Source organism: Diceros bicornis, chromosome 12, assembly GCF_020826845.1.
Source record: "Diceros bicornis minor isolate mBicDic1 chromosome 12, mDicBic1.mat.cur, whole genome shotgun sequence".
NCBI classification, from domain to species: Eukaryota; Metazoa; Chordata; class Mammalia; order Perissodactyla; family Rhinocerotidae; genus Diceros; species Diceros bicornis.
In genome coordinates this window covers 58462270-58489938 of record NC_080751.1, presented here as the reverse complement: position 1 = coordinate 58489938, position 27669 = coordinate 58462270, and the positions used below count along the sequence as shown (strand labels likewise).

Sequence of the window (27669 nt, the reverse complement as noted above, 5' to 3'; positions counted from 1 at the left end):
ACAAAGGAAAAAAAGAGGTATGCTTTCTAAAATGAGACACTGAATAGTGCTGGCAGGTATAGATCTCAGTGACTTTTATTTTATTTTATTTTTTTTTTTTTTTAATTTTTCCCCTAAAGCCCCAGGCGATAGTTGTATGTCATAGTTGCACATTCTTCTAGTTGCTGTACGTGGGACGCGGCCTCAGCATGGCCGGAGAAGCAGTGCATCTGTGCGCGCCCGGGATCCGAACCCGGGCAGCCTGCATCGGAGCGCACGCACTTAACCGCTAAGCCACGGGGCCGGCCCTCAGTGACTTTTAAAAGCTAAATATTGAGTACAACTAATACTGTAAAAGTTAATCTGAAAAATAATTGAGTACCTTTTGAGCAATAATTTTATACACAAGGAAAGGATACTTGTTTAAGAAAAATATTAAAGACCAAAACAAACCAGAATAATATATCTAGATAACTAAAAAAAAAAAAAACAAACAAAATTTGGTTTCTCTTCTCCACTGGTACATGAAGAAAAACTGGAACTAAAGCATACTTCATAATTATGGAAAAAATTACAAGAAAAGACAGATAATAATGCCATAAAAAATTCTCAAATGGAAATAAAGGAACATTCATCATCCCTCAGAAGGGAAGGTAAGATTTTTATGATTTCCTAAAGATGACGTAAATGTTTTAAAAATTTTTTTAATTGGGGAAAAGATACATATCCTCAGTTATGAAAATCAGAGATACGAAATGTATAATTCATGACACAGTACCCGGCTTATATATAATAAAATATTTTTTCCCCTCCCTATTTGACAAATTTAAGAAATCAAGTAATCCACATGATATTTCATGAAAATCTATCCCTAAAAAATAAAGTATCTGAAAAATATATTTATAATGACAGCAAACTTCATTGAATATTGATTTTTACTATATATATAATTTTTGTGTGTGTGTGAGGAAGATCAGCCCTGAGCTAACATCCAATGCCAATACTCCTCTTTTTCGCTGAGGAAGATTGCCCCTAGGCTAACATCCCATCTTCCTCTACTTTATATGGGATGCCGCCAAGGCATGGCTTGACAAGCAGTGCGTCGGTGCGCCCCTGGGATCAGAACCTGCAGACCCTCGGGTCGCCGAAGCAGAGCGGGCACACGTAACCACCACGACACTGGGCCAGCCCCTCGATATAATATTTTTAATGTTAGTATAACCCATTGAACAATTTTCTATTTAGTGCAGACTACGTGCCAAACAAGGTAACTGGGGAAATTAAGATAATTAAAACACATTACTTTCTCTTTTTTTTTTTTTCGTGAGGGAGATCAGCCCTGAGCTAACATCCATGCTAATCCTCCTCTTTTTGCTGAGGAAGACCGGTTCTGAGCTAACATATATTACCAATCCTCCTCCTTTTTTTTTCTTCCCCAAAGCCCCAGTACATAGTTGTATGTCATAGCTGCACATCCTTCTAGTTGCTGTATGTGGGACAAGGCCTCAGCATGGCCGGAGAAGCGGTACATCGGTGTGCGCCCAGGATCCGAACCCGGGCCGCCAGTAGCGGAGCACACGCACTTAACCGCCAAGCCACCGAGCCGGCCCCACATTACTTTCTCTTTGAAGTCCATGGGCCTTACTGTAAATGAGTAACATTTACAGTATGAGCTATTGCTCATACTGTAACAGCTGTTACAGTATGAGTAACAGTAAAGTTACAGTAAAGCTGTTACAGTATGAGTTACAGTAAATGAGTAACAGCTTTCTGTTTTTATCTCAGGTCCAAACTACAATCTTGAGGCTAGAATTCAAGACCTTCTACAACCAGGTTCTAATTTACTCCCTTACTAATCCAATTAGCACAGCACACTGCAGAGTGCCTTGCCAATCATAACAAAATATATTTGATGAGTTGCATCCAGAGGGGCATTACAGCAACATAGTTAAGAGCATGGGCTCTGGAGTCAGGCTCCCTGGGATGGAGTAGGCCCCCAAAACTTACTGAGAACTTACCCTATATAAATAAATATCTTCCTAAGTCTCCAGTCTCTTCCTTTATAGAATAAGAGTATTTACCCCACAGGACTGTTATGAGGATTAATAAATGACAATTTATGTAAGGACTTTATAATAATAAAACACATGTAAGCCATTATTATTATAGTCAACCTTTCTAAAGACAGTAACACTCCTACATTAAGATAGTCAGAACGTCCCAAGAGTGAACAAACAGAACGAACATTCACTCGTTTGTTTTATAAACATTGACTAGGCAACTACCACATGCTAGGCAATATGCCAGGCTTGGAATACAAAGTGGTGAGTGAAACAGATACATTTTCTATATTCATGGCAAATATAAAAGAGTAACACATAAATAACCTTATGAGGAAACTAAGAATTTATTTATTTATTTATGCCTGTACTTATTTCATTTTAACAATATGAAAAATTAATTTACAGTACCTTCTTTCTTGTCACTCTGGCTAATTTCAGCATGAGGAAACACTTTTTGCAAGACTGCTAGGATGTTGTTGAAGCTTCTTTCCAGCAGTGGCCTGATGATGGGGGACAGCGCATGTCCCGAAGACATGACAGCACGCTGGGAAGCAGGCACAATATTCTGCATTGCATGGTAAAAATCCTGGGCATTGAGCACTATTGAGGAAACGTCTAGCTGCAGTTTATGACTGCTAGCATAGATCTGGGGGTAACGCCTCCGCAGGGCAATCAGGGCAGCTTCAGTGCACAGGGCCTTGATATCAGCTCCACAGTAGCCTAATGCACAAAAGGAAAAGGATAACAAAGGTAAGTTCATTCTTCCAAGTACCAACTATGTTTTGAAAATATACACATCTTTATCTAAGGAAATAATCAATACTAAATGAATAATTACATGCAATGTAATCAGCAAAATGAAAACTGACCATTTAAAATCACTTAATAAAATTGTTTAAAAACTAAAATGTTTTAAATATTTTAATTAAACACACAAACTAATGATATTAAAACAAGTCATGTATTTTGTGCCAAAACCACTGATTATAATGTGCAACTTTCTTCGGGAAAGGTTTTAAAATAATAATAGTTTTGCCTCAAGCCTTCATCAATATTCCCAATCATTAGTTTAGTCCTCATGACACTACACTTACCTATACATTTTTCTAATATTACTAACTTCCAAACAGCTATAATAAAGTAATACAAAGTAGTATAGAAACAGAAACTCCAAAAACAGAGGTATTCTACTACCAACTCTGAATGCAACCCACAGAAGCAAGTTAGTATCTAATTACCCCCAAAATTATACTTTAAAGTTGTGATCATCTCTGATAGTTCCAAAGGTATTAAAGGGAATAAGAATCCATTAATTTTCCACATTAACTTCCTTTTGGGGTATATATTTAGCTTAAAATGACTGATATCTAGTTCTAAGGGCTATATCGACACAGGGTATTATCCATTACCCATATTTAACTAATTATGTAGTTAAACAATAGATCATGCCCCAGTGCTTTTAAGTAATTTCATTCATTTGAACAACAAATACATACAAAAACACATGAACTGTTAGGTCTTTACCACAAGAAGGAAGAAAAACTCAAACTAGCCATGCTGTTTTTCAATATCGGCAACTAAACTTGCATTTGGCCACCTTTATCAGTTATGCCAGCAGGGGTAACCACTCAAACTAGTTACAGAACATTAGTCCCTAAACTCTTCAAAGAGTGGTATCGGGTTTATTTATCTTTTTATACCTCACAATGACCTTGTGGAACACTTAAATACTGAAATAAAAATGGTGATTAGGCAGGAAAACTATGAGCAGAGAAGAAACAGCCCCCCTGACTAACTGGCAGAAAAAGAACATTAAGGGACAAAAACATATAAATCAAACTGTAAATGACTCACACATCTGTAATGAACTATACCCCTATTATTAGTAGGGCAAGTGATCCTGTTAATCAACTCCTAGAAATAACAGAAAAATCCTCCTAACTCTGCTCTCTTTCTTCCACAGCACTTACCACCTTATCATTTACCTATTACATTTATTGTCTGCCTTGCTCAACTAGAACGTGAGTCCTGTGCGAGTAGGGATATTGTCTGCTCTGTTCACTAATCTATCTCAAATACCAAGAACAATGCCTGGCCTGGTATTCAGTAGATATCCAATAAGCAGTTCTTGAGTTAAAGAGTGAATGAAAAGAGAAAAGAGTAACTCCAAGCTTCTAGTTTGGGAAGGTAAAAAAGGTTACCATGTACTACCAAAACAAGTGGATGCATTACATCTATTAACTTTTCACTTTTTTCTAAGAAATCTGTATTCTTTTATTATTAAACCAGCTTACTCACTGTGAGTAAAAATTTCAAAGAAAATTATGAAAAAACATAGAAAAGTATTGAAATTCTTAAAGAAACATTTATTCAGAGTTAGGGGAAAACTTAATATGACCTGTGAGAATTTAATTTAGAAAACTATAAGCAGATTAAGCATTAACAGTGCCCCATGACAGCAATCAATCTCCCAACTAATTCTTCAGAATAACCAAATTTATCATTAGTCTCTCATTTTATTTTCTATTTCTCAATGGTAAACCTGAAAAAAAAATATCTTTTCCTGTGCCATACATATTAAATTACTGTAGAACACCAGCTCAGTTATAAACAGGTAATGAAATAATCCATTTCAGAAGAAGTAAAGAATAAACTACCCTCTTCAAACAATATAAATAACCACAAATCTCTTCTTCTTTAAAAGTACAGGCACAGTTACTGAACATACTCTATGGTCCTATTTTTAAGTACAAAAGCCTAAGTTAAAAAAGAAAAAAAGTTCAGAAACAATGCAAAACAGAAAAAAGCCACTATAAGGTATTTTTACGTAGTAAATGTTGCCCATAACATTTATGTTTGACATAACATACATAAAAGCAACGTACTGTTTATTTTTTATTAATGTATTAAAGATAATTTATAAGTTTATCAACAATAATAGATCCCATTTAAAGAAGTAAATTTTCGGATTATCATAACCAATAGACTATAAAGGATAGGATTTATCTCCTTTACATTTGTTTGTAAATAAGAATTACTGGTTTATATCTATGGTTCTCAACGTTGACTACTCATCTGAATAAACAATGAAACTGAAACAAAAATAGATTCCCAACAAACTTAGTGAATGAGAATCTCTTGTAGTTTAATGTCATAAATGTATATTTTGAGAAAGCTTTGCAAGTGATTCTGATACACAGAAAAATTGAGAACTACTGAATTAATAATATACTTCCTTTACTAGACTCTAAAACAGAATTAAAAGTGTGTCATAACCATAGCTAAATAGGTTATATTTAGGGTGACCACATGTCCTGGTTTAGGCCTCTTGTTTTGTCATAATTAACAGCATATTTTCTCACTCTCAAAAGGGTACTGGTTTAGAAAAATTGATATGATCGTTCTAGAAATACTGAAAATATACAACAGCCTTTTGAAAGTTAAAAGTTGATGTTAAAGAAAATATCAACATCTCTTTCATAAGAATTCCATAACCATACTAATTCTACCATTACCATTCTAATACTCTGATGAACACAAATATCTAGATACCAAAAAAAAAAGCACTCTTGAATACTGTTAAGATGAAAATTTGTCTGAAAGACTGAAAATACAAGCTGTTCAAAGAGGTTATAGACTAGAAAAAGTTAATAATAAAATTTTATGAAGTTATTTTTAAATAAAACAGTAAACATTAACAAAGGCCCATAAGACAGATGCCTCATTGATACACTTTCATTGTTTTGGCCCTTTTAGTGAAAATGAATAGAGAAATATGATTCGGTTTGAGCTCCTCATTAACCTTAAGCTCCTGCTACTTGTATACATGTTCTAGATACCAAAATTTGAAGACTACTTAAAAAATCACACCTATTATGCACGAAAACACCTCCCAGTACTAGAGAATTTATCTCAAGGTAAAAGTTACCAAATCCATAACCTCTAACAAGAGGTCTGCTACCTTTGCAGTTGTTCATCAAGACTGCATACTCTAGTGAGGCATAAATTTCACTGACCTGAACCCATACATGTTAAAACACGTTTGGGGTACATAAAGTGATAAGTTCACAATGAATTTAAAATTTATTACTATTTCACTCCTGTTTGAAGACCTATATTTGATTTCTTTAAGTGTGAACTGGTTTCTTAAATGGAATAAATGTCACAATCAAAAACAGAAGTCATTTAATTATAATGGATTTTTATGTCACTCTCCAGGAAGAAAATGGTGTATGTATAAGTAGATTCTAAACCACCACAACCACTTTCCCAAAAAACACAAGAGAATTTTTTCAATCCTATAAGAAATTATGTTTAAAAAATTTTTAAACTTAAGAAACTGACTAAAAGCTAAAATAAATCACTTGGAAAAATGAGAAGTAGTAGCTTTTGGAAATGAAAAAAGAAACTATGATTCTAATATTCAGGATGAAGAATTAAATTAGGGTGTATAATTTTTTAGATGGCATGGTAATAGAAAGTAACTGTAAAATACCTATCTTTTAGGGACTTTCCAAAATTATTTGAAGACTTCTGCTTATTTCAGTTAAGGATCATTCTGTGACAAATTCACAGAACAATCTACAAAGATTTCCCCATCTGATCTATACTCTAATACAATATCATAAAAGTAGCAGGAAATAAAAGGGGTCAAATTTAAAAAAGGGAAAAGACTGGATTTTGTACCAAATACCACCCTCTCCCATAAAGCAGCACAAGGCTTTGCAAAGGTCAAGCCAAATTTACATGAAATGGGTTTGGCGCATGCTCTCTTATACCAGGCAAAGCTTAAACTGGAGTAGTGCTGGAGAGATTTACGTTTTCTCCTCACCAGAAGATGTCGAGGTCTTTGTGGTTCAAAAGCTGAGGGATGCTGCTTCGGAGATGGAGGTCCCTGTGGATGAAGAGGATAATTCGGATGTAGCTAACTGAATGGACTAATGTTCTATTTAAGTTTTAATTATTTGATGGTGGATCACAATGATTTTTTAACTAAGTTCTTTTTGGTGTTGGTAACTTTAAAGTTTTCCCAAGTAGACTGTTGATTGTTAGTGGACTTATTTTGGGGATTTCTTCATAATGCTTAAAAAGTTCATGGAGAGAGATTTTTTTAACTTATATTTTTGGGAGAATGAGAGGAAAACAGACAAAAGATGGAAAAAGAATGAAGGAAAAATACCTGTGTGTATATTCAATTGCTTATTGAATGAATACTGTATTCATTTTATTTCAGACCTAATTAGAGCCAAAACCCTGAATTCCATCTCCTATGTATGATCATATATGTACATAAAATACTCTCACTACATCCTTTTAGGACAGTAGTGTTCATTCTCTCTGGGGAGAGCTTCCACTCTGTGAATAATTTAACATTAAATTGGAAAATTTTATATTTTGGGAAATACTAGCAAATGCCATTAAGTATTTTCTTTGAAGACATCTCTCACTCAACTTTTTTCTAGACCACAGGACTGAAGATGAGCCCATTACGTAATCTGCAAACTAAGAGACCATAGTCCTGCCTTTGACATGGACCTTTATCTCTCAAGTTTAAGCTTACATTTCTTAGTAAAATTTCTGAGAGGGGACAATTCCTAAAAGGAGACAATGTAGTAATATTATGGAAATCCAGCACTCAATGAAAGGCATATTACTGAGCTTTGTTAATCAAACACCTAATGGCAACTAAAACTCTAATTTAGACATGTTCAAACTTCACGTGAAATGTTTAAAATAATTTTTACATTTAAAGGCAGAGCCATCTATTGCACAAAGACATAACTATACTCGTTCACATTCCAAACATAAGGGAAAGGGAGGCTGAGCAGAACAAACCATGACAATCAAAGAATTCAAATAATAGCACTTACCAACACATTTTTCAGCCAATTCACCTAAAAAAGCATCTGACAATTTCGGATTCCAGTCCCTGGTATGGATCTGTAAAATGTGTTTTCTTGCCTAAGAAGAAAAATACAGATAAACGAAACTTTGTCTAAGAAGAAAAATACAAGTAATTAAAATATCATCAACCCCTCAAATGTATTAGCTGGAAAAAATTTATGGACTAACCATACCCCATAAAAGCAACTGTTTATTTTAAAAGAAATTTAAACACTTTAGCATCAACATCAACTCTGATTCTCATAATAACTCTGTAAGATATGTAGTAGAGATCTTGTCTCTGTTTCACACAAACTAAGATATTTAATATTCTGAAAGGCGAAGGAACTTGACTAGCAGCACATACAACTAAGGGACTGATGTAGGAGTAGAATTCAGAAACAAAATTTCACTTTTCCACATCGTTTTTACCATTTGAAAATATATGAACAAGCAACTTTAACGTGTTATAATAATCATAACTTTTAAACAAACTTCAGATTTCATAGAACTTTTGGTTCTATCACATACATAAGGTATTATGACTGACAAAGAGCTAAATGACAACTAATTTAAAACCTGAAAAAAAGTTTTAAGTTGAAAAAGTTTTCAAATAAGTAAAGTAATGTAAGGAGTACTATTATCCTCTAAGTTAGATGATGCTTTGGCATTTAATACATAACAAGGTAATTTCAGTAAATATTAATTGAATTCATTGAGAAAAATCAAAGGTTTAAACAATTTTACCTTGATTTTTTTTCTTCAAAACAGTATTCTCTACCTAAATCTGACTGTATAACACAATCAAAATTTTAACATCTTGGTTTCAAATTAAACAAAATTCTTTTTCTTCCACAGTAAAAGAGAAACACTGAAGTATAAGAATCCATAATCAGCTGATACTATCACCATGTAGAGTCATAACTGAATTTGTTTTTTCACATTTGATTTCTTTCAGGGGAAGAACAACCCTTTCTAAAACTTCAATACACTTGCTCCCTCAACACTGCTACTTGAGCTTATTGAGACTATAGAAAGCATATTATAAAACAAGATGATAATCTTACTGGCTTGATGAGGAACTTGGGGTCCAACACCAAAACTAAAAGAACAACTTCAAAGTAGTTTTTAGTTAAGATAAATTGTGCTCAAAAAGTTGACAAAATTTGGAATCAATAGCTATTGCTTCAATTCCAAGTTCTAAGTTAGGCATCCAGCTACCAAAAATAAAGCAATGATGTAACACTTATTTTCTCCCAACTTGAAGTATGTGCCTGAACAGATACTAAAAAAGTATAAAATCAAGGTCCCAAAAAATATCCTGAGAGCTTATATATTCTAGAAGATGACATTAAGAATCTATATAGACTTCATTAGCAGCACAGGTGCCACTCGTACAAGACCCTTAGAGGATCAGAAACACATCAAAAAAAATTTAAGCTGGACGATATCTCAAAAAAAGATTTACTCTTATCCTCTCATTTTACAAAATAAGTAAGCAAAGATCTAGAGAAATGAAATTAATTATCTAAGGTCAAAAGTTATTGTCTGGTCTCTAAGACATTGAAGTGCCTTGCTCCTTCTCGATATAATCAATGAGTCGCCTTTATCATAAAAGCAAGAAATAGAATGAAGAGGAAATTATTTAAATCAAAAAGTATTTATTATGCACTTTATTCTGTACGGCATACAGAATAGTAACTCATGTGGCTTTGCCTAATAGAAAATAGCTTCCTCTACTATTAAAGAGTCAAAGGCAAATTCAAGTCCCTCATTTTTCGGGATTCATAAGTACACATATAACACTTATAATAATCATAGTGTTGATGGAAAAAAACAAAACAAATTAAGAGGTATTACTGCATAAAGAAGATATGTGCTATTTTATGCTAACAAAGAGTTAATTATTTAAATTTGGAACCAAGTCTTACTTTTACTTTTTTTTTTTACTTTTACGTGGTCAAATAGCAAGAGTCATGATACTCCACTGCCCAAACTAGAGGACTAATATGAGACACTGACTGGTATTACTTTAAGTTAATAAACCAAATGGACCCTTATTACTCCCCTTAATCCTTCCCTAGGCCATTCATTACACCTATCTCCTAGCAGACTAACTCACAGTTTCTCTGTCTTCATGCTCAGCTTCTCGTTCAGACCTTGCTTCCTAATTCACTGAGAAAACTTAAGCAATCAGAAGAAAACTTCCAAAGACACCCCACAACACATCTGTCCACCTCTCAGCGTATGTACTCACAATATTCTGTCTTCTCCTTATTATCACAGATGAACTATCCAATTCCTATCTAAAGTCATACTCACCACTCATAGACTAAATCCTATCCCCTCTCTTGCCTATTAAAGACACACTCTGATAATTCTCTCAATTTCATCACCAAAATTTCCTTCTCTACTGGGTATTTCTCACATCTTAAAAATAACAAAACAACTTCTCTTGTCCTTAATTCCCTCAATATCTATCGCCTCAAGTCTTTGCTTCCTTTTACAACAAGATTCTTGAAAAAACTTACCTTCATTCACTGTCTCCAATTCCTCCCCTTCTATTCTCTCTTAAACTAACCATATTCCAGTTAAGCTTTTTTGTACCCACCATTAATTGAAATTGCTCCCATCAGGTCCGCAGATGACCTACATAATGCTAAATACAATGGCCAATTGTCTGTCATCATCTGATTTAATTTAGCAACATCTGACACAGTTAATCACACTCTCCTGATTGATACACTTTCTTCACTTGGCTTCCAGAATCCCAGTCTCCTAGTTTTCCTGTTACCTTACTGACTGCTCCTTAAGACACAGGACTTGGTAATCTCATCTAGTCTCATGACCTTAAATATTATCTAAGGAAAAAAGGTTAACAGCTAGTCCAGGCCTTTTCCACAGACCCAGGCCAAGAAAAATGACCTTAGATTTAGGTGTCACAGTACAGTTCCCTTGAAACAAAGAAGTTAAAATTAATGTGGAAAACTACGTTTCAGATCCATGCTGTACAATATAGTAAGCCCCTACACACATAACACAATTTTATTTAAATTTTTCAATTAAATAAAATTTAGAATTCTGTTCTTTAGTCACACTAGTGACATTTCAAGTGCTCAATAGCCATATGTGGCTAGTGGCTACCATAATGGACATTGCTCAATGGACAACGCAAATATAGAACACTTCCATCATCACAGAAAATTTGAATGGACAGTGCTATTCTAAACCTTTTTTAATGTTAATCTCTGATTTGTGCGCACTCTACCTCAATTGTGAGGACAGTGACTGACATACAGACTCTGAGGCCTACATGACTAGGACAACACAGAAGATAATTGGGAAATCAAGGTAATGGCTTTCCTATACCAAAACGAACACTGGCTGTGTCTCTTAGAACCAAGCACATTCCCCATGTACTGGTAGAGCCAAAAAGATGTGCTTCGATTGTTGCAAGATGTCCCAGACAAGACAGCTGATGCTTCCCGTGATGAAGTTGACTGCACCCCCTTCAGCCTTGTCTCCTACAACTAAGCACACCTCTGTGCATTGGTACAGTCCTAGAACGGACTTTGTTAATGAAAATGATGCTCTATATGCTATGTCTCCTATCCTGACAAGGCTAAGTAAACTCGGTGCCAAATTAAAGCCTGCAAGTTGAACTGTCAATCCAAAACTGAGACAACTATTAGTGTGTATACAGACTGAGGTCAAATTGAGGTATTAACTGCTCTACACAGCGAAGCCATTGCCTTCATTTCCCTATAGTCTTCTATACTGTCCTCATCACTAAGCCTTTCACATCTACGTATGTAAACAGGCATTTTACATAGAGATCTAAAATCAAAGCCATATAACAAGTGTGTATATATATGTCTGTGTGTATACATATATTATATATTCTTATATACTATCTTATCTGCTTTCTTTAGGTTATATTTGTATGGGTATATGTTATAAACATTCTAATTAGGCTTATTTGATATTAAAATACATGAGAAGCATTGTCAAATATAGCATCTTCTCTGCATCTCTCCCTCTCAAACTTGAGTTCCTAGTGAAGAGACAGTCACTGATTAAACTGGTCAAACCAAGACTAATAATAAAAATCTCAAGTTTCCTAATTAGAATTAGGAAAAAAGAACTTTGTGTAATATATTAAATAACATTTTACATACTCAATGACTATATATTGCTCTGTTTTAATTATATATTCTTTTACAAACTACATTGTAATGAATAACATTTGCTGCTTTTAATTAAATGTTATGCTCATTTCTATGAAAATTTGCTTATTTGGCTCTTATTCATAAACCCACCAATACTCTAAAAACATTATTTTTATGAGAACAAAGCCACTTTCACTAACTAGAGACATATAACTTGCCACACAGGATAATTACTACAATCTGGAGAAGTAAAGAAAAGAGTCAGTAAGCATCTATAGTAACCTAATCAGGGCTTTTCCTCTTCCTAAAAATCAAACTTTCTGATAATTGTTAATAAAAAGACTAAACTCGGGGCCGGCCCAGTGGCAAAAGTGGTTAAGTGCTCGTGCTCCACTGCGGCGGCGTTCGCTGGTTCCGATCCCGGGTGTGCACCGATGTACCGCTTGGCAAGCCATGCTGTGGCAGCGTCCCATATAAAGTGGGGGAAAGTGGACACGGATGTTAGCCTAGGGCCAGTCTTCCTCAGCAAATAAAGAGGAGGATTGGCAGATGTTAGCACAGGGCTGACCTTCCTCACAAAAAAAAAAAAAAAGACTAAACTATTCAATAATTACTAGGTGTTTTTAAGTATTAACTAAGATATCTCATAAGCACAAAATTTAAAAAATGAAAATTCATAAAATACCACTCTCAAAGTATATATATATACACTTCATAATCAAATCACAAATAAATATTAATACATAGGAAACAGAAACTCTTACCTTTTGATCAGGCAGGTTGAAAAGGAATTCTCTGTCAAAACGACCAGGTCTCCTGAGAGCAGGATCTATAGAATCAAGTCTGTTTGTAGCACCAATAACAACAATTTCGCCCCTGTTGTCTAATCCATCCATAAGAGCAAGGAGGGTTGACACTATAGAGCTGTAACAAAATTTTCAGACAAAATTAAAAATTTAAAAAAAAGAAAAAATTATAAAAACTGCTGCTTATACTAATCAGTCTTAAACCCTTATAAAAATGGATTTTTATATGCACGTTCACCAGGGAAAGGGGATCCAATTAACTTTCTCATACTGTTCTAAACAGTTTTTAAAAAAAAAAAAAAAAAAACGCTTTCAAGATATAATTGACATACAATACACTGAACATATTTAAAATATACAATTTGATAAGTTTTGAAGTGTGTATTCACCTGTGAAACTATCACCACAATCAAAATAAGTAACAAATCCACCCTGCTCTTCCTCATGCCCCTTAATAATCCATCCTTACTGCTCCTCCTTGACTTCTATCCAGTCCCTAGGCAACCACTGATCTGTGTTCTGTCACTATAGGTTAGCCTGCATTACCTAAAATTTTATATACATGGGATCACATAGTAAGTACTCTTTTTTTCTAGATTCTTTCACTCAGCATAATTATCTTGAGATTCACCACGTTGTTGGTTTAATAATACTTTATTCCTTTTTATTGCTAAGCTATATATTCCATTATATGGCTATACCACAATTTGTTTACCGATTCACATGTTGATGGTCATTTGGATTGTTTCCAGTTTTTAGTATTACAAAAAAAAAGCTATGAACATTCATACATAAGTCATGAAGATTTTCCCATAGGTTTTTTCCTAAAAGTTTTATACTTTCACCTCTTAAGTTTAGGCCTTCATGCTCTTAACCTTTAATGTTTACAGAATCTGAAACATTACATTTTGCATTCCTAATATTGCTTATCAGTGCCTACTTTTTACCATGACCAATCACGCCAGAGGTTTGTCAATTTTATTAGTTTTTTCAAAGATGCGACTTTTGGATTTCTTGATTTCTGCATATCTCTTTGCAGTTCATATATTGTTTGCTATAATTTTTTGTTTTACTAGTAACAGGTTATTTAGAATTAGAGAAATAGTTTTTAATAACAAAATCCACTGCTTATCTTTTTGTTGTTTCTTGTATTTTGTACATTACTAAACTTTGAAAATTAGTTGTGGGGCCAGCCCCGTGGCTTAGCGGTTAAGCGTGCGCGCTCCGCTGCTGGCGGCCCGGGTTCGGATCCCAGGCATGCACCGACACACCGCTTCTCCGGCCATGCTGAGGCCATGCCCCACATACAGCAACTAGAAGGATGTGCAGCTATGACATACAACTATCTACTGGGGCTTTGGGGGAAAAAAATAAATAAAAATTAAAAAAAAAAAAGAAAATTAGTTGTGATTTAAGGCACAATATATGATCAATTTTTGTAAATGTGGTCTGTTTGAAAATAGTGTTCATTCTATACTTGCCTTAGATAAGTATGCCCATTAGATCACATTCATAAAATATGGTTGTTCAAATAATCTATAAAGCATTAACTTACTTTTTTGCTCCTCTGGTCTATCAATTCCTGTGAGGTAGATGATCTCTCTCACAATGATTATCAATTTGACTCTTACTTTGCAGTTCTGTCAATTTTTGTTTTATATAGTTTGAAATGTAGTTTTTAGGGAATTACAAATTTTAAACTGTCACATCTTCTAACAATTGAAGCTTTTATCATTATAAGTTGACCCTCTTTATATGTATAATAACACTTTCTGCCTTACAGTCTATTTTGTCCAATATTAATATAGCTACAGCAGCTTTGTGTTAGTATTTACTTGATATATTTTTATACCATTTTATGAATTTGACTATTCTGCACATTTTATCTAAATAAAATAGTACAATATGTGACCTTTTGTGCCTGGCTTGTTTAATTTAGCATAAAGTCTTCAAGGTTCATCCATGTTAATGTACATGTATAAGGAACACTTCTACACCCATGTACCATGTGTCAGAATTTCATTCCTTTTTAAGGCTGAATGATAGCCCACTATGGACATATCACATTTACTTAACCATTCATCAGCTGGTGGACATTTGGGTTATTGCCACGTTTTGGCTGTTATGAACAACACTGCTTTGAATATTTGTGACTAAGTTTTTGCATGCTTTTTTCCCCCACCATTTTACTTCGAACCCTTCTGTATCCTTCTATGTACATGTGTCTCTTGTAAATGAAATATCATTGTATTTTGATTTTCCCCAGTCTGACAATCTTTGTCATTTAAAAAGAACATTTAGTCCCCTTACATTTCATGTAATTCTTGATATATTTGGGTTTAAATTTACAATCGTATTTTGTGCTATTTCTCTCATTGGTTCTATGATCCCCCTCCCCTTCTTTTGCTTTTGGATTGTTTTTTTTAATTATTCTATTTCCCTCCACTAATAGTTTAAAAATTACACAACATGTCTCTATTTTATTAGTGATTCCTCTAGAAATTAAAGCCTGCATACTTGGTACTCAAAGGTTCCCCTTCGAGGTATGACAGATCAAGACCATGCCAGATAACACCTTGCTCTCCTTCAGAAAATAACTATAAAACCTGTACATAATAATACATAAGCATACACCTGAAGGTAGTGAGTGAGTAAACCCACTGCAGACAGACAGATTCTGGTGAGAGGTCACAGTCACTTGGAGAAAGAGACATACAGAAAGTAAGTTCTCCTCTCGCTGGCTTTTATTGTGGGGCTAGGTACAGTGAGGCAGGAGAGGAAGATTATGGGGGGAAACCCCTTAAGTTTCCAGTCCGAGTGTTCAGAAAACATACGGTGGAAAACTATTAACACTAAAGAATGTGGAGGAATCCCACAAGGACAAGAGCCAGTGAGGACATCCCCAAACTCAATCTACCCATATCTTTGAAGGATCTCTAAGCACAGAGCACTCAAAGGACCCAGCTAAAGACAAAAGATTTGAAAGGAAACCAAACCTGCCAGCCAAGAAACAGTCTGCATTTCAAGCTTAACCCAGAAAATTACCTGCTAAAACAAAGGAAATACTACTCATAAAATAGTAATAATAATAGAATCCAGAGACTCTACAAACTAACATTAATAATGTTCAGGATGCAGGCCAGCCTGGTAGTGTAATGGTTAAGTTCTCGCACTCCGCTTTGGTGGCCTGGGGTTCGCAGATTTCGGATCCTGGGCACAGACCCACACACCGCTTATCAAGCTATGCTATGGCAGGTGTCCCACATATGAAGTAGAGGAAGATGGGCACAGATGTTAGCCCAGGCCCAATCTTTCTCAGAAAAAAGAGGATTGGCAACAGATGTTAGCTCAGAGCTATTCTTCCTCATCAAAAAAAATAAAAAATAATGTTCAGGATGCAATCCAAAATTGCCCCCAAAATGAATAAACAAAACCATAGAACATATTTTCCAGAGAAGAGAGAATCAAGAAGGCCTAACAGTGAGATGAACCAGATGTTGAAGCTAAACACAAGAGGACTTTAAAGCAACCATTATTAACTAAACTTGATGAAGCAGAAGTATGTTTAAATGCATGAAATCACAGTGGAAAACTATAAATAATGACAAAGAATCAAACGTAAGTTCTACAACTGAAAAATATAAATTCTAAAATAAAAAATGTGTTGGCTAGACATAACGGCAAAATGGACGTGACGAAAAAAGGAAGGGAAGACTGAAGATAGAGCAATAAAAATTATCTAAGTTGAAGAGAGAAAAAGATTGAAAAAAGACAAATATGCAGATACATGATAAACACCCATCAGAATAAACACAAAGGCCACCCTGAAGCATATTATAACTAAGCTGTTAAAAACCAAACCTACAGAGCAAATATTGAAAGCAGCAAGAGAAAAACTACATATTATGAAGCACGGGAACAACGATCCAATTAACGGCTTTTCACTTCTAGGCTGCAAAGTAGGGGCAATGGAATCCTGGCAGGGATCAGCTGACTCTCTAAGTGGAAGAGACAAAACTGAGATTCCAGAGAGACCAAGATGACTAGGGTTCACAGGAAAGAATATGAGAGAGGAGACCACCGCACACTGAGAGAGAACTTAGGAAATATTCATAGGGCCCCTCAAGACTTCAGATAAATATTGATCAGTGTATGCATGTGAGGAAATTACTCAAGGCTTAGGGAAAAAACACTCAGACGGACTAGAAGTACCAAAATTTTACACTCACAGAGAGCCAGGAATATTGCTGCATTCCTACAAGCCAGACTGGTAAACTTCATGATTCATGGGTCATTGCGTACGAAAACACACAGAAGGACACTTCTTCATTGGTGGGAAATAATCAGCCCTACACTGAAGACTACTGCAGATCCACATAACAAATCCTAACAGCAAGACTCAAAAGAATCGAACTGTTTTCAAGCAAGTTAAATGCGTCCCAGAAAAAAAATACAAGAATATTTATTTACAATAGCATATTGAGCACTCAACAATGCAAAATTATAATGTCTGGCATCCAAGAAAAATCGCCAGGTACACAACGACAGGAAGATACAGTCCATAATGAGAAAAATCAACCAAATAAAAGCAACCCAGAACTAAGATATTAGAATTAGCAGAGGCCATTCAAGTAGTTATTATAACTATATTCCATATGTTGAAAAGTTCCTTATATGGAAGGTGCAAAACAGACCCAAATAGAACTTCTAGAGATAAAAATAAAAATACAGGCATACCTCAGAGATACTGTGAGTTTGGTTCTACAACACCACAATAAAGCAAATATCACAATAAAGCAAGTTACATGAATTTTTTGGCTTCCGAGTGCACATAAAGGTATGTTTACACTATACTGTAGTCTATTAGATGGCAATAGCATTGTGTCTAAAAATACAATGCATGTACCTGAATTAAAAAATACTTTATTGCTAAAAAATGCTAACCACTGAGTGACGTCAGCATCATGGCGGAGTGAGCTTTCCCGTGAATTCTTCCCCCACAAGATACAATAAAAGCAACAGCCACAGACCAACAACGGAATCCCAGACAGTGAAAAGCTAGAGCAGAGGGATCCACACTGCCGCACATCTGAGAGCGGAACGTGCTGGGCCCCCGGAGGAAGTGGGGAGAGGTAAGGAGAACTCCGCTCCCTCCCCATCAGATCAGTGATCCGGTCCAAGCGGCTCCCAGAGAGGGGGGAGGGGCGGCCCTCGGCGGGAAACTGTAGCTCTTCGGGCTCTCTCAGCCAGTGGGAAACTCCCGCACAGAGGGCTCAGAGGAGCCACAGGGCTACCATCAACATCTGAGCACCCCAGAGAGCGGATAAAGAGGGGCAAACGAGAAGCCTCCCACGTCAGGGACCCAGAGGGCAAAAGAGAGAGCTCCCCCCTCCCCGCAACCCGGAGTCTGCAGCTCGACCAGATCTAGCGATCCGAGGCAGACCTGAACAAACTGGACTGGACCCGTGGATCGCAGTGGGGAAAAAAAACAAAACAAAACAAAACAAAACTGCGGATCGCAGCAGAAAAACTGGGGCAGAGCGCAGGGGGCTTAGACTACACAGCCCTTTACCACCAGACAGTGGCGGCAGGTGGAAATTGCAACCAGAAACTTCCAGGATGAGGAAAATCAAAACCAACACAGGAACCACAATGCAAAAATATATGAAATCACCAGACCAGAAACAAAATGACAAGCACCCAGAAACCAACCCCGAAGACACAGAAATCCATAAACTAAATGACAGAGATTTCAAAATAGCTATCATAAAAACACTCAACGAAATACGAGACAACACAGACAAACAATTAAATGAGATTAGGAGTTTCTTCACAAAAGAGATTGAAATCATAAAGAAAAACCTATCAGGGCTGATGGAGATGAAGAACACAATGGAGGAGATAAAGGAGAATCTGGAATCTTTAAAGAACAGAGCTGACAATATGGAGGAAAGAATTAGTACTTTAGAGGATAGGAATACAGATATACTCCAGATGGAAGAAGAGAGAGAACTAAGACTAAAAAGAAATGAAGAAAGACTCCGAGAAATATCGGACTCTATTAGAAAATGTAACATAAGAATTATAGGTATTCCTGAGGGAGAGGAGAGGGAAAGAGGAACAGAGAGCCTATTCAAGGAAATAATAGCTGAAAATTTCCCAAATCTGGGGAAGGAACAGGAAATACCAGTAAGCGAAGCCAACAGGACGCCTATATATATTAACAGACAAAGGCCTTCACCACGACACCTAGTGGTAAGGCTAGCCAGGGTCAACCACAAAGAAACAATATTAAGGGCAGCTAGACAAAAACAAAAAATAACGTACAAAGGAGCTCCCATCAGGCTCTCAGCGGATTTCTCAACAGAAACTTTTCAGGCTAGAAGAGACTGGAATGATATATTCAAAATACTAAAAGACAAAAACTTTCAGCCAAGAATACTCTATCCAGCAAAAATATCCTTCAAATATGATGGAGAAATAGTAACTCTCCCAGATAAACAAAAGCTAAGGGAGTTCATGGCCACGAGACCGCCACTACAAGAAATACTCAAGAAGGCCCTCAGGCCTGAAAACAAGAAGAGAAAGGGAACACAAAGCTTGGAGTAAGGAGAAAAGTAGGTAGACAAAATCAGAGAAATAGTAGATCTTTACCGGAATAGGTTAGCAACCACTTAAATACTAAACTCAAAGATCAAAGGAAGAAATTCACCCAAAATAAATTTAACCTCATCACTGTAAACACACAGCCACAACACAAGATAGAATAAAGTATAACAAGAGCAACTTAGAAGGGGAAGAGGAAAGTGACTGAATTGACTTAGTATAAGGAAATAGGAGGCTATCAGATAATGGACTATCTCATACAGAAGATTTTTCGCCCAAACCTCAAGGTAACCACTAAACAAATAATCAAATTAAAACCACATATGATAAACAAAGAGAAAACTAGAAGAATCATAAGACAGAACAACCAAACTGAATTGGCAGTCCAAAACAAATGGGACAAGAAACAAAGGAAATGCAAAAGAACCAGAAAATAAGTGACAAAACAGCAACATTCAGCCCTCATATTTCAATAATTACCCTAAATGTAAATGGATTGAACTCTCCAATCAAAAGATACAGAGTGGCAGGATGGATTAAAAAGCAAGACCCAACAATATGCTGCCTTCAGGAAACACATCTTAGCACTAAAGACAAGCACAGGCTCAGAGTGAAAGGATGGAAGACAATACTCCAAGCTAATGGCAAACAAAAGAAAGCAGGTGTTGCCATACTCATATCAGACAAAGTAGACTTCAAGATAAAACAGGTTAAGAAAGACAAAGAAGGGAAATATATAATGATAAAAGGGACACTCCATCAAGAAGACATATCACTTATAAATATATATGCACCCAACATAGGAGCACCAATGTACATAAGACAACTATTAACAAACCTAAAAGGAGAAATCAACAACAACACAATAATAGTAGGGGATCTTAACACCCCACTTACAGCAATGGATAGATCATCCAGACAAAAAGTTAATAAAGAAATATTAGACTTAAATGAAAAACTGGACGAGATGGACCTAGTAGACATATACAGAGCACTCCACCCAAAAACAGCTGACTACACATTCTTCTCAAGCGCGCATGGAACATTCTCTAGGATAGACCATATGTTGGGAAACAAAGCAAGCCTCAATAAATTTAAGAAGATTGAAATCATAACAAGCATCTTTTCAGACCATAAGGCTATGAAACTGGAAATGAACCAGGAAAAAAAAACTGGGAAAGTGACAAAAATGTGGAGATTAAACAACATGCTACTGAACAACCAATGGATCATTGATGAAATTAAAGGAGAAATCAAAAACTATCTGGAAACAAACGAAAATGATAACATGCCATATCAAACCATATGGGACGCAGCAAAAGCGGTCCTGAGAGGGAAACTCATAGCGATACAAGCCCACCTTAACAAACAAGAAAAAGCCCTAATAGGCAACCTTAAATTACACCTAACAGAACTAGAAAAAGAAGAACAAACAAAGCCCAAAGCCAGCAGAAGGAGAGAAATAATAAAAATCAGAGCAGAAATAAATGATATTGAGACCAAAAAAACAGTAGAAAGGATTAATGAAACAAAGAGTTGGTTCTTCGAGAAGATAAACAAAATAGACAAACCCTTAGCCAGGCTAACTAAGAAAAAAAGAGAAAAGGCTCAAGTAAATAAAATTAGAAATGAAAGAGGAGAAATTACAACGGATACCATGGAAATACAGAGGATTATAAGAGAATACTATGAGAAATTATATGCCAACAAATTGGACAATCTAGAAGAAATGGATAAATTCTTAGACTTATACAACCTCCCAAAATTGAACCAAGAAGAAATGGAGAATCTGAATAGACCAATCACAAGTAAAGAGATTGAAATAGTAATCAAAAACCTCCCAAAAAATAAAAGTCCAGGACCAGATGGCTTCTCCAGTGAATTTTACCAAACATTCAAAGAAGATTTAATACCCATCCTCCTCAAACTATTCCAAAAAATAGAGGAAGATGGAACACTTCCTGAATCATTCTATGAGGCCAACATCACCCTGATACCAAAACCAGACAAAGACAAAACAAAGAAAGAAAATTACAGGCCAATATCGCTGATGAACATTGATGCAAAAATCCTCAACAAAATATTGGCAAACCGAATACAACAATATATTAAAAAGATCATACACCATGATCAAGTGGGATTTATACCAGAGACGCAGGGATGGTTCAACATCTGCAAATCAATCAACGTGATACATCACATCAACAAAACAAAGAATAAAAACCACATGATCGTCTCAATAGACGCAGAGAAGGCATTTGACAAGATACAACATCCATTTATGATAAAAACTCTCAATAAAATGGGAATAGAAGGAAAGTACCTCAACATAATAAAGGCCATATATGACAAACCCACAGCTAACATCATACTCAACGGGGAAAGACTGAAAGCCATTCCTCTGAGAACAGGAACGAGGCAGGGCTGCCCACTCTCACCACTCCTGTTCAACATAGTACTGGAGGTTTTGGCCAGAGCAATTAGGCAAGAAAAAGGAATAAAAGGAATCCAAATAGGTAACGAAGAAGTGAAACTCTCACTATTTGCAGATGACATGATTGTATATATAGAAAACCCTAAAGAATCTGTTGGAAAACTGTTAGAAACAATCAACAACTACAGCAAAGTTGCAGGGTACAAAATCAATCTACAAAAATCAGCTGCATTTCTATATGCTAATAATGAACTAACAGAAAGAGAGCTCAAAAAGATAATACCATTTACAATTGCATCAAAAAGAATAAAATACCTAGGAATAAATCTTACCAAGGAGGTGAAGGACCTATACAATGAGAACTACAAGACATTATTGAGGGAAATCTACGATGACATAAAGAAATGGAAAGATATCCCATGCATATGGATTGGAAGAATAAACATAGTTAAAATGTCTATATTACCTAAAGCAATCTACAGATTCAATGCAATCCCAATCAGAATCCCAATGACATTCTTCACAGAAATAGAAAAAAGAATACTAAAATTTATATGGGGCAACAAAAGACCCCGAATAGCTAAAGAAATCCTAAAGAAAAAGAACAAAGCAGGAGGCATCACAATTCCTGACTTCAAAACATACTACAAAGCAATAGTAATCAAAACAGCATGGTACTGGTACAAAAACAGACACACAGATCAATGGAACAGAATTGAAAGCCCAGAAATAAAACCACACATATACGGACAGCTAATTTTCGACAAAGGTGCTAAGGACATGCAATGGAGAAAGGAAAGTCTCTTCAATAAATGGTGTTGGGAAAACTGGACAGCCACATGCAAAAGAATGAAAGTGGACCATGTGCTATCGCCATTCACAAAAATTAACTCAAAATGGATCAAAGACCTGAAGGTGAGACCTGAAACTATAAAACTCATAGAAGAAAATATAGGCAACACACTATTTGACATTGGGTTTAAAGGAATCTTTTCGGATGACATGCCTACCCAGACTAGGGAAACTAAAGAAAAAATAAACAAGTGGGACTTTATCAGACTAAAGAGCTTTTATAAGACAAATGAAACCAGAATCAAGATGAACAAACAACCAACCGGCTGGGAGAGAATATTTGCAAAACATACATCTGACAAGGGGTTGATCTCCATAATATATAAAGAACTCACACAATTGAACAACAAAAAAACAAACAACCCGATCAAAAAATGGGCAGAGGAAATGAACAGACACTTCTCCAAGGAAGATATACAGATGGCCAATAGGCACATGAAAAGATGCTCAACATCACTAATCATCAGGGAAATGCAAATCAAAACAACACTAAGATACCACCTCACGCCCGTTAGAATGGCTATAATCACCAAGACAAAAAAACAACAAATGTTGGAGAGGATGTGGAGAAACAGGAACACTCATACACAGCTGGTGGGAATGCAAATTGGTGCAGCCTCTATGGAAAACGGTATGGAGATTCCTCAAAGAATTAAAAATAGAGATGCCCTATGATCCAGCCATCCCACTACTGGGAATCTATCCAACGCACCTGAAATCAACAATCCAAAGAGGCTTATGCACCCCTATGTTCATTGCAGCATTATTCACCATAGCCAAGAAGTGGAAGCAACCTAAGTGTCCCTCGACTGACGACTGGATTAAGAAAATGTGGTATATATATACAATGGAATACTACTCAGCCATAAAAAAAGACAAAATCGTCCCATTTGCAACAACATGGATGGGCCTGGAGCGTATTATGTTAAGTGAAATAAGCCAGAAAGAGAAAGACAAACACTGTATGATCTCACTCATATGTGGAATATAAACCAACACATGGACAGAGAAAACTGGACTGTGGTTACCCGGGAAGTGGGGGTGGGGGTGGGCACAAGGGGTGAAGGGAGTCATATATGGGGTGATGGACAAACAAAAATGTACAATCCAAAATTTCACAATGTTAGAAACCATTAAAACATCAATAAAAAAAAAAAATACAAAAAAAAAAATGCTAACCATCGTCTGAGCCTTCAGCGAGTTGTAATCTGTTTGCTAATAGAGGGACTTGCCTCGATGTTGACGGCTGCTGACTGATCAGGGTGGTGGTTGCTGAAGATTGGGGTGGCTGTGGCAATTTCTTAAAACGAGACAAAAATGAAGTTTGCTGCATTGATTTGACTCTCTCTTTCACGAACAATTTCTCTGTAGCATGCGATGCTCTTTGAGAGCATTTTACCCACGGTAGAACTTCTTTCAAAACTGGAGTTAATCCTCTCAAACCCTGCTGCTTCTTTATCAACTAAGTTTATCTAATATTCCACCTCTTTTGTTGTCATTTCAACAATCTTCACCAGGAGTAGAATACACCTCAACGAACCACTCTCTTTGCTTATCCATAAGAAGCAACTCCTCATCTGTTCAAGTTTTATCATGAGATTGCAGCAATTCAGTCACATCTTCAGGCTCCACTTCTAATGCTAGTTCTCTTGCTATTTCCATCATGTCTGCAGCCACTTCCTCCACTGAAGTCTTGAACCCCTCAAAGTCATCCATGAGGGCTGAAATCAACTTCTTCCAAACTCCTGTTAATGTTGATATTTTGACCTCTTCTCATGGATCACAAACGTTCTTAATGGCATCTAGAATGGTGAATCCTTTCCAGAAGGTTTTCAATTGACTTTGTCCAGATCCATCAGAGGAATCACTATCTATGGCAGCCATAGCCTTACGAAGTGTATTTCTTAAATAATAAGACTTGAAAGTTGAAATTACTCCTTGATGCATAAACTGCAGAATGGATGTTATGTTAGCAGGCATGAAAACAACATTAATCTTGTTGTATATCTCCATCAGAGCTCTTGGGTGACCAGGTACATTGTCAATGAACAGTAATATTTTGAAAGGAATTTTTTTTCTGACCAGTAGGTCTCAGCAGTGGGCTTAAAATATTCAGTACACCACGTTGTAAACAGATGTGCTGTCCTCCAGGCTTTGTTGTTCCATTTATAGAGCACAGGCAAAGTAGATTTCGCATAATAATTTGTAAAGGCTCTAGGATTTTCAGAATGGTAAATGAGCACTGGCTTCAACTTAAAGTCACCAGCCGCATTAGCCCCTAATAAGAGAGTCAGCCTGTCCTTTGAAGCTCTGAGCCAGGCATTGACTTTTACTCTCTAGCTATGGAAAGTCCTAGATGGCATCTTCTTCCAATATTAGGCTGTTTCGTCTACACTGAAAATCTGTTGTTTAGTGTAGCCACTTTCAGTAACTAACTTAGCTAGATCTTCTGGGTACCTTGCTGCAGTTTCCACATCAGCACTTGTTGCTTCACCTTGCGCTTTTATGTTATGGAAATGGCTTCTTTACTTAAACCTCATGAACCAACCTCTGCTAGCTTCAGACTCTTCTTCTGCAGCTTCCTCACCTCTCTCAGCCTTCCCAAGTTAGGGCCTTGCTCTAGATTAGGCTTTGGCTTAAGGGAATGTTGTGGCTGGGTTGATCTTCTATCCAGACCGCTAAAACTTTCTCCATATCAGCAATAAGGCTTTTTCACTTTTTTATCATTCGTGTGTTCACTGGAGTACCACTTGTAATTTCCTTCAAGAACTTTCCCTTTGCATTTCCACCTTGGCTAACTGTTTGGCACAAGAGGTCTAGCTTTTGGTCTATCTCAGCTTTCAACATGCTTTCCTCACTAAGCTTAATCATTTCTAGCTTTTGGTTTAAAGTGAGAGATGTGCGACTCTTCCTTTCACTTGAACACTTAGAGGCCATTGTAGGTTTACTAATTGGCCTAATTGCAATAGTGTTGTGTCTCAGGGAATAGGGAGGCCAGAGGAGAGGGAGAGAGGCAGGGGAATGGCTGGTCGGTGGAGCAGTCAGAACATATACAACATTTATCAATTAAGTTCACCATCTTATATGGGTGCAGTTTGTGGCGCCTCAAAGCAACTACAATAGCATCCAAGATCACTGATCACAGATCACCATAACAAATATAATAATGAAAATTTTGTATATTGCAAGAATTAGCCAAAATGTGACACAGAGACAAGAAGTGAGCAAATGCTGTTGGAAAAATGGATAGACTCTCTCAACGCAGGTTTGCCACAAACCTTCAATTTGTAAAAAACACAAAATCTGAGTCACTCAATCAAACGAGGTATTGCTATATGCAAATGTTCTTAGTAGCATTATCAAAATAGCCAAAAATACAAGCAAAACAAATCTCCATCAGATGGATTAACAAATAAGCAGTGATATAGAAACATACTCCCCAAAGGAAGATTCAAAAGTAAAAAGGAACAAATATTAGTATACATGACATGGATAAATTTCAAAAACACTATGCTAAGTCAGGATTAGGCAATTTGTTCCATAAAGTGTCAAAAAGTAAACGTTGTAGGCTTTGCAAGCCATACAATCTCGCTCTCATAGCTACTCACTCAACTCTGCTCTTTTAATGCAAAAGCAGCCATATATAATGCGAAAAGGAATGAACATGGTTATGTTCCAATAAAACGTCATTTACAAAAACAGGCAGAAGGCTGCATTTGGCCCACAGGTCGTGGTTTGCTGACCCCTGTGCTAAGTGAAAGAAGTCTTCCTCAAGGACACAGATCACATTTTATAAACGTCATAGCACTTATCCAAAGGCTAAGGCTAAATACTACGTCAATGAGTGAAAAGAATCCAACATAATCAGATTTGGAAAAATTACCTGTGGATCTGGTCTTGTCTGCTAGAGCGAACTGGAGCTAATCCATCTATTTCATCAAAAAATATTATAGAAGGTCTCATCAAATATGCCTAGTATAAACAGGAAAAAATATTCATTGTATTAGTTTTCATTTTTTAATTTAATTGTTGTGTTTTCTTAATAGGTAATATATGCAAATGGTACGCGCAGAAGGTAAGAAGGCTTATACAATAAAAAGGAAATCTTACCACTCCACTCTCCAACCACAAGGTCTTATCCCTGTAGGCAACTACCATTTTTAGTTTGTTTATTCTTCCACATAAGTTATTTATACACATACACAAAAATGTATTTTTAAATACACTATTTTTATTTAATGCATTTTAAACACACTATACACATTGCTTTTATCATATAACACAGCCTATTTTAAGTAACAATATATTTTAATTAGCTTCCAGATAAGTACATAAAGATCTGCCTCATTCTTTTTTAACTGCTACAAAATGCCCAATATGGATGTGAGCATAATTAAATTAGTCCCCTACTCATGGAAATTTAGGTTGTTTTCAATCTTTTCCTATTATCAACAATGCTTGAATAAATATTTCTGTACATTTAACATTTCATATGAGTATAAACATATCAATATAATAAATTCTAAAAGTGGAATTACTGGCTCAAAAGGCATGTGTCATTTCTAATTTAGTTATATATTTGTAAATTGCCTTCCACTGATGTACCAATTTTCTCCCTCACCAGCAGTATTTAAGATCACCAACAATGTATTATCAAACTTTTTGATCTTGACTAATTTTTTAGGATAAAAATGTTACCTCATTTTCATTCTAATTTTTATTTCTATTATCAATGAAGATGAGCACTTTTCATATCTTTAAGAGCCATTAATATTGCTTTTTCTATGAAAGTTCTGTTCATATCCTTTGCCAATTTTTCTTTAGGATCATTGGTCTTTTGCTTACTGATTTTTAGGAGCTATTTATTTTAAAAACTA

At 36.0% G+C, this 27669-nt stretch overlaps 1 protein-coding gene across 3 annotated transcripts in view; it reads right to left on the bottom strand.

Moving 5' to 3' along the window:
- ATAD2B (ATPase family AAA domain containing 2B) overlaps positions 1-27669 on the bottom strand; it is a 153295-nt gene that overhangs the window by 67848 nt on the left and 57778 nt on the right. For all 3 annotated transcript variants that reach the window (XM_058551717.1, XM_058551719.1, XM_058551718.1), the window contains exons 13-16: positions 26676-26764; positions 12859-13018; positions 7913-8003; positions 2451-2762 (exon numbers count right to left, since the gene is read on the bottom strand). In XM_058551717.1, the coding sequence (XP_058407700.1) occupies positions 2451-2762; positions 7913-8003; positions 12859-13018; positions 26676-26764 (652 nt within the window). The remainder of the gene's footprint in view (positions 1-2450; positions 2763-7912; positions 8004-12858; positions 13019-26675; positions 26765-27669) is intronic.